At 48.7% G+C, this 20,310-nt stretch overlaps 1 protein-coding gene across 36 annotated transcripts in view; it reads right to left on the bottom strand.

The window, feature by feature from the left end:
* CELF2 (CUGBP Elav-like family member 2) overlaps window positions 1-20,310 on the bottom strand; it is an 815,373-nt gene that overhangs the window by 97,188 nt on the left and 697,875 nt on the right. For all 36 annotated transcript variants that reach the window (XM_082738883.1, XM_082738882.1, XM_082738909.1 and 33 more), the window contains one exon: window positions 10,458-10,540. In XM_082738883.1, the coding sequence (XP_082595009.1) occupies window positions 10,458-10,540 (83 nt within the window). The remainder of the gene's footprint in view (window positions 1-10,457; window positions 10,541-20,310) is intronic.

Consider the following 20,310-nt stretch of genomic DNA (forward strand, 5'->3'; position numbering starts at 1 on the left):
TCAGGGGCCTCGAGATCGCAGAATTCCTGGTCTAACCCCATGTGCCATCACAGGGCGTTCCTGTCTCCCGCTCCCACCACCAGGACAGCAGTGGGGAGGCCACATGACCGAGTGTCCATGACACCCCCCGTACCTCCATTCAGGTCAACCAAGCAATCACGGCATGATGCCCAGATGAAACCGACCACGTCACTGTCCCCCTGTCGCAGCTGGCACTCAGCAAAGGGGGAGAACAGAGCAGGTGGCTGGATGGGGACGGAGAGAGGACATCCAGGCTCCCTGGACTTGAGGGAAAGCGCTCTGCTGACCCAGTCTCCCTGCCCTGACTCTCTGGTGGCTGTGAGTGCGGCTGCCGTCCTGGGGCTGTGTGCGACCGACCTCCCCCCGTCCCCTTCAGTGCCTGCTGCTTCTTTTCCAGCGCCCTCTTCTGGGGTGCAGCATCTGGTCCCCGGTTTTCAGAAGCAGAGGGTTCGCACGCTCTAGGGTCCCCGCAGACTCATCGGGGGGCTACGGGGCCGGGGGAGGGTGTGATGATGGAGGGCGTCTGGAACGCCTACTTCTTGCCGGCCCGGCCTGCCTGCGGGGCCTGCGGCGTCACGCTCTGGGTGGGGAGCCGTGGGGTTTGTGCCCGATCTCCTGAGATGAGCCCAGCCCCCAGCCTGCCCTTCCCCTGCGGATGGACACAGAGCCAAGAGATGGAGGGGAGGCCAGCTGGGCAGAGCCGGGCATTAGAATGCAGATTGGGGACTGGGACCAAGCGCCTGTGGATGTGGATGAAGAAAAGGACCCTAACAACATGAATGTTGATGAGATGGTGCTGGTAAAGCCATACCCCTCTGAAGAAAGGTGTTGCATTCACAATCACTTGTGCAAAGCAGTTCCTCTCACAGGAACGAATGAATGGCTCTGCCCACGGGCTCCCTCTTCAAGGGCCTGGTGTAAGGAACCTCAGACCCGAGTCACGGTACCCACGGGTGGGGTCAGCCTGTGCCAGAGCACGTGGCTTTGCTCTGAGGCCAGGCAGCACGGCCCAGGGCCCGTGCCCGGGTGGCATCAGGACCACCCCCCGGGGGAGGGCACCAGCTGCCTTCCGGGGTGGCCTGCTTAGCAAAGCACCCGGACCCGGATGCCCTGCCCCTCGGGGGAGCTCACTGTGGACACGGCCAGCTCGTGTGGTCGCGGAGCTGAGGATACAGATTCGGTTCAGGACAGCTGCCCGGGGCGCAGATGCGGGTGCTCCGAGTATCACTGGAGCCATGGGGGTGCCAAGGGAGCGTACTGCCGCCGGAGGCCTCTGGAACGGCGGAACCCGGCCCAGGGACCTGCAAGTCTCCGTGCCCTGACCTCTAAGGGGCCTCTAAGGTCAGGGACTCACGGTCACCAACTGTCTAACCCCGGACAAGTCATGCTCGAGTTTCCATTCCTCACCAGCCCACGGGGGCCAGAGGCTACCTGCCCTGTGCTGTGGAGATGCTGGGCCCATTGTGAGCAACAGAGTCATGGAGCCTCCGCACGGAGCCCAACACTTGGCCAGCCAACACACGGTCAGTTTTGCAGGGGTCCCCGCTGCTGCGCTGGGCCGGCCTCCTGAGTCCCGCTCCCCACCCCCAGGATGCAGTGAACCATGCCGGGCCCACTCGCAGGAGACCGCGCTACTGGGGAATTTCAGCAACGGTGGCATCTGATTCCAGTGCTGTCACTGCTCTGCTAGGGGAGGTCAGAGAAGTTAATTTAATCTCCCAGTGCCTCAGTGTCCTCAGTACAACAAGGTGAACGCTATCAATACATCACCTGAAATATTTTTAGAAGGGATGACAACACCGTAAAGCCATCTACAAACACAGGTGACTCACTTACCCACATTAACTGGGGACAGGAATCAAACAGATCACAGAAATCCACCAATAATCCTACAGCCTCATCAGGTTACATGCCCTTACTTGCCAACCCAAGGCTGTAAGCAAGAAATCAGACAGACTTGTCACCCTTCATCACCTCCCCCTCCTATCCTGTGGTGGGAAAGTTATGAGTGGTGAGCTCTCTGTTGGTTGAAAACCAGAGGGGCCTGGGAAGCAGATGTCCAGAGGATCTGAATGATCCAGATGCATCTCTAGGAGGCACAGGTGGCCCCTGAACAGTAGGAGGGCTAGGGGCGTCGTCTCCCGGTGTGGTCAAAAATCTATGTATAACTTTGGGCTCTCGAAAAACTTAACAACTGATTAGCCTGCTGTTGACCAGAAGCCTTATTGGTCACATGAACAGTCCATTAACTAGTGTATGCATTATGCATTGTATTCTTATAGTCAGGGTAAGTTGGCGAAAAAAAAAAAAAAAGTGCCACTAAGAAAATCCAAAGAGAAAATCAAGTTTACAGTACTGCATTTATATAAAAATATCCCATCTGCAAGTGGACCCACGTCGCTCTAACCAGTGTGGTTCAAGGGTCAGCTGTCCTCTGAAGCCACTAACCCAGCCCTGAAGCAAACCAACTCATGTCCATCCACCTGGCTCCCTGCTCAGATGAGCAGGCAGACAGACAGACAGACAGGTACAGCCAGACATTCCTCCTTAAGCAGGATACGACTGTAGACAAGGCACGGGAGGGAGAAAGTGCTGCGCGACTAGAAAGGACTCTAAGAAGCAACCACGGCAACCCCGTCGTCTCCCAGGGGAAGGGAGGAAGCACTTTCCAGAGCTCCTCGGAGCTGGTGGGAGAGGGGACGGCAGCACACATGCGTGTCCTGAGTGCTGGCGGGAAGTGGTGACAGTCAGGAATGATACAGAGTATGAAAGAGAACATTTGTCACCGTATCCCCTCTCTGCAATCTCCTGCAGGCAACTGTTTGTCGTGCGTGCTTTCATCTTGGTGGCTCGTGGGTAGGGACAGCAGTAATGATATGGTCCTGAGATACTGCGTTATTATCAAAACAACTTTAATAGCTTATGTCATAATGCTAATGAGACTTCCTGAGCACCTGCGCACGGTGACCGTCTGTGGCTCAAATGAGCAAAGGGTACACAAAGCGTCTTCCCCTCCCTGCCCCCCAGGGGCCGGCATCCTGGCCCTGTACCCAGCCACACTGGATCTGGCCCACTGGGGGTTCTAAGAGGGGCTTGAAGACTCCCTTTGAACCTGGCCCCCCCTTCTCCCAGCTCCACCATTCTCCATGTTTCAGGGGGTGGGGAGGAACCTTGGGGCCCCTGGGAGAGCCGTCTCCACACGTCACATACTGTTTCATGGCCTGGAGCTCGAGGCTGAGAACCAGCCAGCCTCCTGGCACTGGACCCAGTCTCCCGAGCTGTGCCCGCCCCACACGTGACAGGTTCATGGTCTGTCCAGCATGACAGTAACATTTTCAGGGGATGAGTTCCCATGAGGACTGCAGAATACTCTGAGGGCATAACTTGAACTATTTTTCAATGTTATTTAAAAAAAAAAATTTTTTTTTTTCCTAAGGTTGTAAGTTTGAGCCCCGCGTTGGATATAGAACTTAAAAACAGAATCTTTTAAAAAATTTGAAAAAAACCTTTCTCCTTTCATTTGTCTTAACTCCTTCCTCTGCAAGTCCATCCACACCTTTAATCAAACGCATGGATTCTCCCCACAATCTTCTCCCGAAATCGTCTCAGTCTCTAATGGAACAGGGATCTGACGAGTGAGCTGAATATTCCCAAGTTTGTCTCGGGATAGCGAGGAGAAACGAGTATGTCTGATATCTATTACTTCTTCTTTTGCCACCGCGTCCTCCTACTGTGCCCTCACACGTTACCCATGGGATCGCAGTCCTGCTCCATGACACGGGGCAACTCTGCACCCCTGGCCGGGCCCCTGAGCTCGGTCATTTAAACAGATGCTCTCCAAAGCCCTCCCAAAGGTCTCAATAACTAGGTACGGAGTTGAGACTCCGATGTTTGCAAAACCAGACAAGCAAGACCTTCCCCGAAGCTCTACCATCAAAAGGCGGTGCAGCTGCCGCCTGTTCGAACCCCGTGCCCGCTGTGCCGCTCTGCTCAGCCATCTCTGACTTTTCACCACCAACGACCTGTCATTCATTTTCTCCCACAGACTTCCTTGTGTTGAGTGGGTCCTACTTTAAAAGTAACCGGTTTTTCATTTTAGCTAATCACAGCCACGTATCACCACGTGCCAGTCAAAGCTATTGAACCAAATGCCCACCCGCCTAAAGCAGACCCTCCGCTCCCGTGGCAGGAGAGGATTTTACGGTGGGTGGAAGAGATGCGTTCCAGCGGCTTGCGGTTAAGTCATTAAAACGTGCTTTCCCAGACCCCTTGGGATGGGCCTGCAGCCTGGGAGCCAGCTGGGCCCCGAGACTGTTCCATCGACTCATGATTGGTTCCAGGCCGAAACCAAGAGCCGGCCAGCACCCTGGCCGCGTCGGCCCGAGTCCCACCTGGGGCTGTTTCTTTCTGCAGGTTGAGCCCCTCTGCTCGCGGGCGTGGCGCAGGTGGGCAGGTGCGCCCGAGCCGCTGCTCCCTACCTGCACCGTGACACTCTCCACCACGGTCCCTCACTAGGTCATCTTAAAAAAAAAAAAATGAAGAGTCCTCGCTTTCTGTTTCGCTTTCATTTCTGCAGAACTTAGTGTTACACTAAAAAACAACACAGGCCGCGGGAGAACAGCCGCTTTGGGCAAGCGCTACGAGGTCAACTACTTCGGCCCAGGCCCCATCCCGCAGACGAAGACCCCCAGAACGTACCCCGAGCCCGGGTCCCGGCTCACACACTACGTGGGCAGACACTACGTGGCCACACACCAGAGGAGCACACACCCACAGAGCCTGTCAAGGAGAAACAAGGCCCTGTCAGCGCATTTCTTCGGGGGCTCAGAAAGCTTTACATCCATGATCTCATTCGACGCCTCCTCTTCTGTTAAGAAGGTGGAAGGCGGGGGTTATCGCCTGTAAATGGCAGCTTTCAAGCCCCCTCACGTGGGGATGGAGCGTCTGCCTGGATCCTGACTCAAAGCAGAAACCAACCCACGAGACCAACAAACGGAAGAAGGTCACGGCTCCCCGCACCTCCTGCAAGAAAGGAGACTACGAGGTCACGACGACCGTGCTGGCGGGCCGAACAGAAAGGGGGATTTTAAGGTCTCTCTTCCCGGTTCCATTTATTCGGCCGCACCGATACCCGTGTGTGGACGTGTGACACGTATCCGCTTAGGTTCACGGAGCCCGACGCGACGCTCCGGGTACAGGATGTAAATTACACCGTTGCACGTGCACATGCGCCTCAGCAAATTCACGTTCATCGTCTGTTCTGGGGCACTCGGAACACGTGTGGGCAAAACTGCCATTTTGGAGGGAACAAGACTTGACATCTCTGGAAATGCTGTAGGAAATGGACTCATTTGGCCACTAAACGTCCCAGAGCTATTTGCTCAACGTGAAGCACATACAGGCGCGCGGGGCTCGCTTCGTTTTGGGGTGATTCCGCTCCAGGCGGCGTGGCTGCTGCTGTATTCTCTCGTCCTCAGCGCAGCTCTGGGCCAACGATACAAACTCGGGGGCGACTCGTGGAGGCAGTGCATGGATGTTCTTTGGGTTCTACACAAAACAGGATTTTGAGGCCGGAAATCTGCTTGGGCAGATATTTTGGCTGTTTCTTCCTGTTTTTAAATAAATGGCATTTGAGAAGAAACCCGGCCTCTTTAGGCCTGGATTAAATAAGGTGGTTTTGGGGCGGGGCAGGAGGGGAAGGGGCAGGGCATAGCCAAGATAGGATGAGATGGGGTTTGAGGGATTTTATGACAGAAAGAGTAACGATGATGGTATAATCCTCGTGGCTCTGAGAACAAGGGCGCTAAACACATATTAATAATTAGAAGGGGGGAGCTCAAGGCAAAGGAAGTACCTCAAAATGCATTACAATGGGCAAATTGAATTCGGTCCCAGGGAGAGCCAAGCTGTTCTGGTGGAAGCATATTAAACCCCAGCATTCCGCTCTTAAAGGACACAGGGGTACAATTCTACGGAGAGTTGCGAGGAAGGCCACCGGGGAGGAAGGAGCGTGCCTACCCGCGTCAGGAAATGATGTCTTCCAGGGCAAGCCAGGAAAGGGCCGCCTCACTTCATGTGGGTGAACACACTGGTCCCAGGAGGCAGTTTTATGTACTGCTTCTTCCTACTGGATGAGGCTCATTTGTTTTTATATCTCCAGTCTACGTGCGGTCCTCGCGTCCGTCCCGTGTGCTCTTATAAAACACCTTTCAGTCAGCCACCACGAAAATGGAGCGCTCTAAACAAATGCTCTCTCGGGGAATAGCCCCTTCATAGAAACCGCATTTAATAAAACTGGTCGTGATTGTGAAGAGAAGAGAAGGGGTAAGGCACGGGCCGAGAAAATGTCTGGAAGAAATTTGCAATTAATATTTTACAAGACATTTAGATTCTGATTCCTCCTTGCTGTAAAAATTTAAGAGCTTTTCCAAAACTGTATTCCTCTCTGTTATTACATCCTTAATTAAATTAATTTATACAGTGAATGCTCTAACGATACGGCTGTAGATTTTCAATCAGAAAAGCCTTATTGCTAGAGACAGCATGCGCGGAGACCTTGAAAACCCAATGACAGAAGGGGCAGTGCCGACCCTGGCACGGGGGCTCTGTGGCCCTGGGCGTCTGATTACGGACGGGATCGTGGTGGTCTTCCCCTGCCTCCGTTAAGGTCTTTATTTTATTTTTTTAATTAAGCTAAATCAGGTCGGTGAGAATGGAAATGAATCCTGCAAGCTGCCTTCACACAGATTTGTCTCTGGGAAACACAACGGAGCGCGATGACATTTCTCCTACTCCCCCTACCAGGTAGGCTGTGCCTTCCCGAACAGAAGCCACCTCTGAGCCTGATTTGCTACACTGTCAAGGCAGAGGCAACCAAAATCTGTCCAGGAACACAAACGGTTGGGCTTCGGAAAAGGTCCGGCTAATAGTTTTGCAGCCAAGTCAACGGCTGGTCACGTGGCCCTGCCTGATGTCCCGAAAGTCTTCCCTTGAGGTGACGGGAGTCTCACTCCGCAGCTCCAGGACAGGCCTGCGCGCACGCATGACTGGCTCTATCCTAGTGCCTGGTGCCCAGCGGGCGCTCGAGAATCGTTAGTGTTTTGTTCACCTACCGAGATGTCATCTGCTGCCAGGTCTCGAGCCTCCTTTTCCAGAGGAGAGCATGGTCAGCCCAGGGGAAGGACCCCAGATGCTCCTTCTTTGTTGCTCCCTGGGTTGAGCTGTTGCATCGGCTCCCCTTATTGCCAACAGTGTATTTCTAGGATTAATGGTGAGCGTTTCACAGGATGAAAGACCCCGTGTCTTTTTCAGTTATACGGGGTGAACAACGTGTCCTTAATGACTCTGCCCTGATCTTTTGCCTTACCACCCCCGTCCACTATGGAAAGGGTCTCTAAGACCCACACGAGGCACAAAGGAGGGGTGCCTCCAAAGAAAAACTCATTCAACAGAGTAAGATAGTCCCATCAGCATTTTTCCCTCTGCCATACTAACTGAGTTCTTTGCTTTTTCTCAAGACTGAAAGACAGGTCTCTAACCATCAATCAAGTTTGGGTGCACGATGAAAGTTCCCTATGATATAAAACATCAGCTGCAAAAGAAAATTAAACAAGGGAGGGGGGAAAACCCAGCACTATTTGATCTTGTTTTAAATTGAAAGTTTTGGACACTTTAGGGGGAGGAAAAAAAAAAAGCAGCAAGTGCCTTTTTAATGGATTTTATCCGCAGGGAAAAATGATTACAACCAGAAAAGCTTTAAAGTGTCAGCTGCTGATGCATTTTTCTTTATCCCTTTTATTTTTACTCAGAAAGAAATTGAAGGCATATGGCAAAGTGCATCATTAATTTCTTATTAATTTCATAATACGAAGGCAACCAGTTAAAATAGTAGTGCTACAACTTTAAATTACCGAACTCACTTGGTAGTTAATGAGAGATTTAGCACAGCAGGGGTTCTGTTAAATTAAGTTGTGCCTTCACATCACAGTGGGAAAACAGGTGTATATTGGTTTAGAATTATGGAAATGTTGACTAATTCCAAGGCTTGTAATCAAACAGCAAGCCACCCTGTAATATTTTTTTCCCCCCAAATATGCATTCATCTTTTATGTCTGGTCCCACTGCTTTCTGTCCACCAAAAGCTCATAGCTGAAAGGAAACCAACTTTCATGTTTTGCCTCTAGCTGTTCGGGGTGCTGTTTTTTCAGACAGAACTATCCCTAAATGCAACATTGGGAGCCCTGTGCCCATGTACCTCATTTGAAGTGGTGAATGTACCCGTGGTGTGTGCCGGGAAGAACAGGGGCCTACAAATCAGACCGGACTCCTCACAGTTTCCCTCTAACCCGCTGTAGGTCATGGGGCATAGGAAGCCGAACCGGAGAAAAAGAAAACCAAAAAACAACCCCCAAGCCATCTTTTCCAACTCCAGAACTCTTGCGCTTACTAACGGGTCTCCAAAATCATCGCTCCAGATTTCTGCATGCAGAATTTTTAAGAAGAGAAAAACAGACCATATATGCTTTTTTTTTTTTTTTTTTTTTTAAATACTGAAGATGTTCCTTGTTTGCTAGGAAAGGGTCAGGGTAAGATGTCCTAAACAGAAGCAGACCTGCTACCCTCCTTGTAGGCTTTTCAACACGGCCCACTCATCATATGAACTCGGGGCTTTTTGAGAGTGTCTTCGCCAATAAGGATGGCGTCCTGAGGAGTTGTGCAAGTTTTAGTGAAGTGGATGAATTCAAATGCCCCCAGCTGTGCATTAACTTAAATTAGAATGTGATATATATACCCTAAATGCTAAATAAATTCATCACCTCGGGAATTGTTTTGAGCATACCTAGAGGGGCTTTTGTGTGCTGATTATTAGAAAGTATTTCTTTTTAAAAGAAGGGATACAAAGTGGTCTTTCGGTGTCCTTAGGAGACTGAGAAATAAAATAAACAAACAAACAAAAAAATCCCCCAAAACCAAAAAACTTTTTTATTATTGACTGAGCCTGTAAGTATCTGCCTTGGTTTCATTTGGTAATGTGACCTAACCCTGCGACCTTCTAGAATTTACACTGAAAAAAAATTTCATTTATAAGGAAAACAAAGCTGAAATAACACTTAAAAAAAAAAAAAAGTCACTGAGCAAAAGCACTTAGATGTCCTAAAAGCTGACTTTCACTAAAACCACCTTGAAAGTTTTAGGGAGAAATAGCCAAACAGGGAGGACAAGGTCTGCTCTGCCATGCTTGCTTTTCTGACTCTCCTGCTCTTTGATGTCCTCTAAGGAAAAGCGAAAAGCCACAGGGTAGGGTTGAAGACCACGGTTCGTAATTTATTATTTTGGGGTGGCTAAGAAGCTAATGTTTTGAAAACATTTTCTTGAGTAGCTTGCCACTACAAAATGCTATGAAATTTTCAATGGACCTAAGGGGATTTAAACAGATGTTCTCTTCTCTGGGGTGAAGGGTCATCAAATGCCTGCGTGCGTAAATCAGCCTGTGTACACACAGGTATGTCCGTGTGTCTACAGAGACGGCAAAATGGTAGCCAGAATCACGCCCTGAAAACACAGGGGACACTCTATTGTCTTTCTTATACTCTGATCAAACCAGGTTGCAATGAAATTATTACCGCATGGCTCACCACAAGTTCTTCATTAGCACCAATACACACCGTTAGGATAGTCAATGAATTCATCACCGGTATTCGGGTCATTGGGGAAAATATACAAACAGCACAGGACACATTACACCAGCATGCAATATATAAAAATGCCACAAAACCCCAGAAATCATGTATTCGGATGCAGGCGTTACATACAACATCAGTTCGCTTCTAGTGAATTGCACTAATCATCAAATATTACCAGGAAGGAAATGGGAAAAAAAAATTGTAAGCTTTGTATTTTCTGTTCTCTATCAACATGAAGCCACAAATTAGGCATTAAAACATTGACTTTGTTAACCACCAATGACTGTTGAGAAACCATTAGGAGGTTTAATATTATGGCTGTACAGGGTACATTTTGTCCTTTCAAAAGAAAATCTGAGACTAAATTTCAAAAGGGGCTCCTGGTGAGTAAAAGCTTTTCCTTTTCCATCTGCTTTTCTCCTGTGTGTTGGATTTTTTTTTTTTTTTTCTTTTCCCTTTTAAAATCTTAGCCCACCCAATACTCTTTGGCAGCCGCTGCTACCCAGTGGGGTCACTCTGATTTTCTGACCGGGGGACGTACTATTTGAGAGCTCTTTCCATCAGCATTAATGCCAGTCCTTTCTGGGCCGGCCAGCTGGTCTGGCTGCTGCAGGGGGGAACAGAGGGGTCAGCTCATACTCCTCAAAAGACCAAAGTCATTTTTGCCACTAAGAGCCCATAACTAGAACCTTCAGTTGAAAGGACCATTTTCAAGCAATAAAGTGATTTTGGTACAAAAGTAAACCGACTCACCCCAGGTAAAGTTTTAATATTGTGCAGTGCATTCTGGGCCTCAAGTGCAGCTTTTCTTGTATAAAATGTTACGAAACAACAACCTACAGAGAGAAATGAAAAGGTTTTAGAAATTTCTGTGAATGCTTTGCTTAGAGATAACGGAGACTATGGCGAACAAATAATCAACTTAAAAGGACGCGCAATTTAAAAATAACAAAGTGGCATTGAGAAGAGTAATAACATCTCAGGCTTTTTACCAGTGCCGTCCACCCAAACCATATTTACGAGCTTCACCCGTGTGGAGATCAATTCATGACTCTGTGGCCCAACCACCTGGAACGCAGCTCTTCAGGGATGGGGGGTTGGGTGGGTAAGTGGTGGGTGACATGTTAATGGGGCTGGTGTAGTGACTGCATACAGAGAAGGGCTTAATCACAGTGACAATGGCAGAAACTTGCAGTCACTCTCATTTCCTTAAAGGATATTCCAGAACATCACATTTTTAAAACACTGTCTAAACTCAACGGTGTAGAACACCGTTTCAGGTTCTGAAAAGCTGGGATGCTGCTTCCTTCGTTCTTTTTTATCTCCACCAAGAGTATATAATGCAAAGTTCCATACATGAGATACTCAGTATTTGTTGGCCAAAATGTAGGGCTGTTTTAACCAGTTTGGGAATTCTGTTACGGTAGAGGTGGGCACACACCCAGACACATGTTTGCACACAGTGTCCCATGTCTTATTACGTAGGGCTACAGCATACCAACTGGCAACTTTTTGATTCCTTATATCTAAGAGCTGATGGGAGTCTGGGAATCTGGGATGAACGCCCCCCAGGAGAGACGAGCAAAGCCCCTCCACCTTCCTCCACCCAAGAAAATGGTGCTGAACCCTTACACCATTACTTCTGCATTCTGAAGGATGGCTGACCTCTCCTTCAGTTTGCAGCCAAAGCTGCTGGTTAGCACAGCGGTTTAAATCAGATAGCGATGCCGGTTAATGATCGGTTCATCAGCAGGTAGGTTTTAGCACAGTCGGGCTTGGGAAAGGGGGGTGGACAAAATCTTTAAAAATTTAAAGATAAATTTAACTCGGAGTTGAGTTGTCTTTGTAAGTTGTGCTGAGGCAGGAAAGTGGGGAGATGTGCTCATGAAGACTGGAAATATTTGACCCTGAGTTGTACTTGAGCACCCTAAAACATGGGGTCAGGGAGCTGGGGAGGGCTTGGAGAGGCATTCACTCACACCAGACAGAGTACATTCACCAAGGACCATGAAAGAAATTCACAGCACTCTGGCATCAGCCTTGGTTCTACTTAGGGGAATAAAGTAAACAAGACTAAGAAGATTTATTAAAAAAAAAAAAAAAAAGGCAGAGTTGACAACAGGAAGTTGGCCTTGCAAGCCATCGAAGGTTGGCACTGTCGTTTTTCAAAACAAAAACTCATTCAAAAGAGTAGAGAGGGAAGCCTGCGTGACTCAGTCAGTTGAATGTCTGACTCTTGATTTCGGCTCAGGTCATGCTCTCGGGGTCGTGGGACTGAGCCCTGCGTCAGGCTCTGCAGTCAGCTCCGAGTCTGCCGGAGACAGATTCTCTCCCTCGCCCTTGGCTCCTCCCCCGTCTTGCACATGTGCTCACTCACTCGCTCTCTCTCTCTTTCTAAATGAACAAGCAAACAAATAAACAAAATCTTTAAAGCATAAGAGAAAATAAAGTTCAAGTCCATTCATTCAGCATTTCTAAACACATCTATGATACTTCCTCCTCATTTAGAAAAGAGATTTGGAAACTTGTATATTTGATTTTGCTTTAGTCTTCCAAGATTAAACTATACAAAATATACAAAACCTTCACCTTCTGGACAAAGCAGAAGATGATCACTGCTTCTTGGCGCTCAAACTACAGGCATCCAAGGATCAGAAACTCCTAAAAGGTGGGAGTTCACAGATGTGATGGAAGAAATTGAAAGTCGTTAAGTTTCTTGAAAGAATCACAGATGGACTGACCATTTTTATTTACTATTTATTTATTTTTGAGAGAGAGAGAGATAGCAAGAGAGAGACTGAGTTGGGGGTAGGTCAGATAGAAAGGGAGAGAGAGAGAGAGAGAGAATCTTAAACAGGCTCCAAGCTCAATGTGGACCCTGATGCGGGGCTCAATCTCAGGACAGAGATGGTGACCTGAGCCAGAATCAAGTCAGATGCTTAACTGGCTGAGCCACCCAGGTGCCCCAGACTGACCAAATTTCAGATGAGTTTTTCACTTCAGCTATTTTGATTTCTGTGACCAGAGTTCATTTGACCTGATGTAGGTTGATTGATTGATTGATTTTTACTGAAATGTTCAATTTAACGAGTGACTCTAACTTGACTCTGACTTGTGAGCCCAAGACTCGCTACAGGAATTGCTTCAGATCTAAGAAGAAGTTTTAACAGGGAAGTCAAGTCCCCGCTTCCAACAACCCACTATAATCACTCTAAGAAGAAGACAAAAATACCAACTATGCCTCGCTGGGCTTAGTATAGCAAGAAAAGCAGAGAGAGACATAACCCCTGCCTTCTGAAAGCTCCTCACAGAATCTCAGTAATTTTTTCTCTCCCTCTTCTGCGCTTCGTGTTGGCCGCAATGGGGGAGCTCGCAACTTCACCCGCGATGACCAGAGCTCTCGATGGAGGCAGAGTCTAATACCCTCGAGCCGACGGATCTGGGGAGCGGGGAGCTTAGAAGAAAGAAGACCCGAGGGGTGGAGTGGCATGTGCCTGCCCGGACAGAAAGCAAGTCAGAAGATGAAGAAGAAGAAAGGGCAGCGTGGCCAAGCTCGGAGCTGAGAAAGAAGTCCAGACCGGCGCACGGGGCGGTGGAAGGAAGGGCAGGGGCGCTACAAACGGAGAACTGAATCAGTGAAAAGATAAAAGCACCAAGGAGCAAAGATGAGGCTCCTGAGTGAATCCCACGTGTGGGTCCAACTGGACGAGCTCAGGCCCAGACGCGAAGGTCTCGGGAATACAGGAAGCGCTCCTGCCTGCAACAACCGACAACCGAAACGCATTAGGACGGTGCAGTTCGTTTCTGATTTAAGTATTAAAATGCTCCCCATGGGGATGGAATCATCTAATTGTTCTTAGCGGTTTACAGCTTTGTGTACATTTGGCTAAAGCACTTTCCTCTTAAACAAAGTTCTTAGTGAATAGAAGGCGGTGTGGGGTGTGTGTGTGTGTGTGTGTGTGTGCGCACACACGTGTGTTTGGGGAAAGGCAAGTGAGCAGTAGGAGATGGGGATGCAGACAGGAAAGGGATATGGAGAGGAGTCTCATTCCAAAAGGACAGATGGGAAGACACCCCAAATCTCAGACTCCTTCCAGTTTCGTCCAGGGTCCTCTCTGCTTATACAGCTGATACAGTGAAATCAGGGTTCCTGCGACAGACCCTCCTCAGCCTGTGCATAGCTCTCATTTCCTTTACTCCACACCCATTTGAACCAAGGTCTTTGGAAATGATGCCAAGAACAGCTCTGGCTGCAGCTGTAATGCACAGGAGAATGTCGTGGGTGCACCCGTGATCTGCTTCCCGACCCCTCACCAGCAGCTCAGCCCCCTCGGTGCTGTACTTGGGAAACACACTGAGCAGCTTTCAGAAAGGTGGGCACGGCTCCTCCCCGGCCCCAGGCTTGGTGAGCGGGATCTGGGCTCAATTTCTGCCTCTGCTTGTAGCCTCAGCTGGGTACCCTCATGCACCAAACAACTTGCACAAACATGCGGTTTGGGGCAGGCAACAGGGTTGGGACGATCACCCCGGACTCTACTTTCAGTTTCGTACGTTTGGTTCCTGAGTGGCTTGGGCAGAAAGAGCTTACTTCCTCTGTACCTTAGCCGCTTTGGTTTCATTACCTCTCAATCAGTGAAAAAAAAAAAAACAGGGCTGCTGCTTACAGTCCTCCTCAAAACAACACGGGTATACAGTCCAAAGCTTTTGTTTAGAGGAAGTTTTTTTAAAAAGTCAAAGTTATTCTTTACTTTTCTTGGGCTACAAAGAACTTGTGCTTCATTTCAGTGCACAAACTAATGCACTTAAAAACAGCGTTGGATTAAAGTTATCTTCCATTTGCAGGATAAACACAGAACTACCAATTCAGGTGACCACCTTCGATAGAGCAATCTGTGGCTTTCCCCCCAAAGACCCAGGAGTCTGCACGCCACCAGAATAAGACTTCTATTTCTGAGAGAACCCTTCCAGCGAATAACCACTCTTTCTCATCATCCATCACTTGATAAGCTCACTTAAAATCTCAGATTAATTAACGTGCTGAGATTATTTCAACGAAAGGAAGGGAGAAGTATCATTTGCCTTGATGTGGTCATTATCATGGCCAAGGGTCAAGGAGCTGCAGCAGATCTCAGAAAACCATGGAGGTTCAGCCAAGGTGGGATTTTCTTCCCTGCCTCCCCTATCTGGACGCACAGCTGTTCAGGGAACCACCTGTCCCTTAGATTTCCCCGCGCCAGCTGTAAGTCAGCTCTGAAATTCACTGGGATCCTTTTCAGGTCAGCGGCGACACCAGATGGCTCCGCCGTCCGAGGCAGGGGACAGACCTCCTTCCTTCAGCGGGTCCTTTTTCAAACACTCCTGCGAGGCGGGCGGTTAAGCACCGACGTGCTCAGGGGCTCGTGCTAGGGCAAGGCCCGCGGCTGCAGTGGGCACCAAGGGGTTCAAGCCCTCTGGCGTCGGCATCATTCTGGAGTCCCCCGCTCTCCCAGCTGCCCCTGGAATGCCGAAGAAGGTTCTGCTCTATGGTGCAGACGAAAGTGTCGCGGCCGGGGGTCCTGGGGGCTAGCGGGGACGGGGGTCGTCCGGCCCGTCAGGGGTGCGGCGAGCCGCGCAGATCCTGCTCGAGGTGGCTCAGTCACCCCATGAGCTGGTCTCCACCTCGCCACACGGCCTCACAACCGCGCTGCCCGACGAGACCTGCCACCTCTATCTGCCCCTTCAGGAGTCTCTGCCTGCGGCCCAAACTCTGAAAGGACAAACGTGATGTCCCGCCCATGCGTTCCTTGACGGCATCTCACTTTTTCAACACTTGACAATTCAGTGTATCCATAAGGGCTCTGGACTCCGGAGCCTCCTCGTCTCCCTCCCAATCTACCTCTCATGGGTCTGTTTATCGACACGGCCCCGTGACTCCCCACCAGCGGTTCTTAAATTCGTGGCTGCCACAGGTTTGGGGGTAAAAGTGGGAGGGGTTCCAGAACCGAGTCCCAGTGTCACTCACATCTCCCTGGGAATTCCTGCTGCGGCCGCACTGGGAACACCTAACGGAGCTTCTAGGAGGGCGGCGTAAGAGAGAGCGACCCTGACGGTAGACAAGGCCTGGGGGAGATCTTGGGGGGCAGAGAGCCGTCTATGAAGGCTGACCGGTGCAAGCCTTTGGGGGGTTCGCAAGCAGCAAGTGGATGCTGGGCCCCGAAAGAGTGAGTCGGGGAGGGGGGTACTGGGAGCCTTTGGTCACCCAGATCCCCACATGGTGACAAGTTTAGCAATTTGATTGCGTATGTTCCGCGTGTGGAATCGTGTGCAATCAACACTGTGATGAAGTGTGAGATATGATTAGGCCATTTTGTCTCAGAAGCTGAGAGTGGCAGTTCCCACAAAGACTAAATGCTACCTACTCCAAACAGGGTACTTGGTGTCTGACTTGATCTCTTCACAGAGAGTTTTCTGCCTGTCACGAAGAGTTCCCTCAGGTACTTTGCTGGCTTAATTGCAGAATAATTTGAGGCACTTTTAGGAGGTTTTTACTGTTCCCAAAGATAAAGCCCCAAGCAAGACAGGCCAATGATATCTACACACACACACACACACACACACACACACACACGTACACATGCACACACACACGCACACCAGTAGTGTATTTAAAATCATAAAGACACTCAACTTTACTGAAAGACTTTAATTTTAAATGATCAAGTAGATTTATCCTCAAAGAAACCATCTGGATTATTACACATCTTTTCAAACCACAGCTGTTTCTCTTGAAAATCTTTACTTGGAAACTCTCGGTAATAATACTCGCAGAGAAAAATAAACGCATTGCTTACGTAGAGATCACCAGTTTGTATCACGCCTTGCCCTGAGTCCAACAGCACCACCTCTGTTCTTCAGTTGGAGGGCAGTGTAGACACAGCCTTAGAGAATGATACCCCAAACCAGGTTTTAAAACTAGCTCTGCCCTGAGGAAAACCGACACCATACTCATTAAGGAAATGTCCCTGAGGTTGCCAAACCCTGTTGCACTGGGGAGGTATGGAACGAAGGATTCCTGCTGTGGAGGCGCCATTTTAAAGAGACGGCTTTGAGTCTTACTCTCCAATATAGACGACAAGACAGTTTGTACTAGAGAACGCAGGCTTAAAGACAGGAGGTCAGTGACGTCGCGGTTTTCAGTTATTGGAATGGTCACTTGTTAGCTGCGGGATGAAAGTTTCAGATCCCATGCCAATAGTCTACACTCGCAGTGGTGCAGGGAACCAGCCCTCCCCAGGGCTACCTACCGAAACTCCTCATGATTCTCAAGGACCTACCAGCCTAGGCTGAGGTAAACGCTTCTTCGAAGGTACTCTCATAAATAGGAGAAAGGGCCTTTCTGGAATGTTCTAGTCCTAACTGTTGATTCTTTTTTATTTTTTGGATGCTACTCTTTTGTAGTATCTTAATATGGAAAATTGTGGAACATTTTCTGAAATACACAATTTTCCATATTAAGTTATTTTTACCAAAGAAGAGTGTCAGCATGGAAGAGAGAAGGCAAAAAAAAAAAAAAAAAAAAAAAAAAAAGATTTCCCACCACTCTGGCTAAGCCGATAAAAGTATTTCACATTGGGAGCGTCGTGCCCTGAACACCCTTCTCCCCATGTGAACTCCATCCATGGGACTGTCTACGACTTTAAGGCCATTCAACATATCAGACATGGGAAATTTACATGCCTTTCTAAATCTCAGCCCATAAACACCTGAAGACAGCCACAAAATGATCCGCTAATGACTGAACACTGTACTTATTTCCTTTAAAAACAAAGTGAGAGTCCTGGCAGACATATTTAGCTCAAGATACATTTGAATTCAGGACATCGACAAAGCCATCATGTTGTGAATTGAGAATTCCTTTAAAGGCTGCCTTTGAATTCCGAGGGGCCAACGGATCAAGGGACAAGGCCCTGAAAGGCTAAATGAGAGAACCCGCTATGTTTTTTTCTTTCTGTGAATGAGGCTCTCTTTTGCATGCACATTTGCAAGCAAAGCAGGTGCCTGCTTTACGCAAGTTGAACTGCCATTGGGATCTTGGCTTCTTGTCAAGTCAGCAGCACACAAACCAGTTTAAGTCAAAAGAGGACATACTGCCCATACTTGATTCCCCTTGTAATCTATTTTCTCCTTCAACCTTAGCCACTGTATAGCGAATTTAATACTTTTTTCAGAGTCCAAAGGTTGTTGATCTAAGAGGTACATTTTGTGCTCAAGTGAATCTTCCGCAAACTAAAGGTTTCGACTATCAATCACTGGCCTCCCCCTTGCCGAGACCCCCGACTTTCAGTTTCTAGAAAGCAGTGAAAGGTTCAAAAAACCCCGTCAAAAACCCCCTGCATTAAATTTTTAAAGAAAACTCAGCAATGACCTTAAAACAAAACAAAACAAAAACAAAAACGGGAAGTAGTTTCCAGTGGTCTGGAAGGTGACCCTTAGCATCTCAAGGAAAGACGCAATGACGAGGTGCCATTCTCAAACCCACGGGGGCCCTTTGGGAGGCAAACTGGTCCCTTGGAGGGGCACAGATGGCTCTCCTTCCTCAGCCCAAAGCCTGCCCTCCAAGAGCTGGCCCTGCCAGGGGAGACCCCCAGCAAATGCAATGTTGCTAACTCACGGCCTCCATGGTCCTCCCGGGTGTTTATCCCTTTTACTCTGTCCTCGCAACCTGGCTCGCTCTAGAGGGTCACAAGATGGGATGTCACCATTCATGCTCTGATTTCACACGCCACATTTAACACCCAGCCCTGGGCTGAGCCTGACTTCCCTACTGCGGCAGCTCTGAACCTGGATGCCACACCAGGATGGCCACGGTGAAGGAAAGGAATAAAACAAGCAGACATTGGTCGTCTATGGGAAGGACCTCCAAAAAGATGAAGGGTTTTGTTCTTCGTCCCACTCCTTTTTTTGCTTTAAACTCAAAACTGAGGAGAAAAAAATTAGAGGAAGTTAAGAGGGCATGGCCTTCTCTTGGCTTCTGTACGTCTTCATTGGAATTACGGGATTTTCCATTTGGTTAATGCTAGTAACCTAACTTTCCATCACCCATGGAGGAAGTCAGCAGACTACCCACCAACACACAAGCAGCTAAGAGCAAAGGTATAACCATCCGGGTAATTCCTGATTAACAGCACCTTCAACGACAATTTCTGTCAAAGGACAACACGCCATGGACCACCTGAGGGGTTCTGCCTTTCTCCAAAAGATCCCCAGAATGGCTGCCACCTCCTTTCATGGCACCAAAAATGTCTTCTTGCCACCTAGAAATCCCTCGTTTTAAACTCTGGACAGTCTCCTGGGACAACCTTTTTTTCTCTCTATCTGAGACTGGGACTTCTTCCCCAGCTACAATAACAGCTACCCAACACAAACGCCACTTCCTGGAGAAACCAACTTTAAATGAAACCGTATCCAATTAGCTGAGTTTTATCGAGTTTGATATAATTGGCACCCTGATGTAAAAAGTATTAACATCTGGCCACTACCTAGGGAGCAGAGAAACAATGCTCCAATTCTGCCTTCAGTGTTGGGATGATGTGGACATCACTGTTTGGATTCCTGGGGAACCCCCTAGGAATCTCGACGAGAAGACAGGGGTTGTGCTTCTCATTTCTGGGTGCCTGGGGCAGGGAACTGATGTTCCTTCAAGAATCCAGACTCCCGTCCTCAGCGCGGTTACTGTTCCACAGCAAACCTCAGTTGACTTTCCAACCAACGAGAGAAGGATCTCACCACTCCGTGCAACTCTGTCCACTTTCCTCAGACTCCGCACCTGACCCGCTATGACCATGTCCTGTTAACTGGCCACCAGATCTAGGCTACTGCCCTCCTCCTGTTGCCCTGGGGACTTCTCCTGGAGGAATCATCTCCTGATACTCCCATGGCCCTGTGAACGAACACAGGCATGCTTTCTAAATCTCCTGCCAAGAAAATTGAGTTTTTTTTTTTTTTCTAATTCTTCTTCTTCTTCTTCTTCTTCTTTTTTTTTTTTTTGACCTAGATTAAATCTACTGCATTTTCAGGCCTTTTGGGAAAGCAACTGTGGACGGATGTGCATAGCTTTGTGTGCCATGAACACTGCCTCGCCATTATTATGTAAATCCCAACAAGAACCGCAGCATAGACAGAAAAGACTTCAAGGGCAAAGTGGCTGGAATCTGCTCTCTCCCCGTCGCTGCGCCTCTGAAACAACCCACTTATGATGAACCACTTCAGATGTCTAATAGCTGTAAAAGTATCTGAAGAATTTTAATGTCACCTTTTCCCCAGATAGGACAATCACAGCATTTAGCCGTTTCTCGAACACTCCAACTCCACTCCAAGCATGGGAAGGTGAGGGGCCTTGGTGCCTGTGTTTGTCAGGGAGCCCTGGGGGGCAGGATGAAGCAAGCAAGCAGCCTCCTTTGTTGGGAAAGTCATTAGATCTTTGGAAGGCAAGGTAACAGGCAAGCTGTGGATTTGGTTTTCCTTTCTAAAAGACAAATTCTACAGTTGAAAGGAGGACCTTATTTTTTCTTTGAAGGTAAGGAAAAATACTTTAGGGTGAACCTGACAAGCCAACTGAAGGAAGCAG

The sequence above is a fragment of the Mustela nivalis genome, assembly GCF_964662115.1.
Source record: "Mustela nivalis genome assembly, chromosome: 7".
Classification (NCBI taxonomy): Eukaryota; Metazoa; Chordata; class Mammalia; order Carnivora; family Mustelidae; genus Mustela; species Mustela nivalis.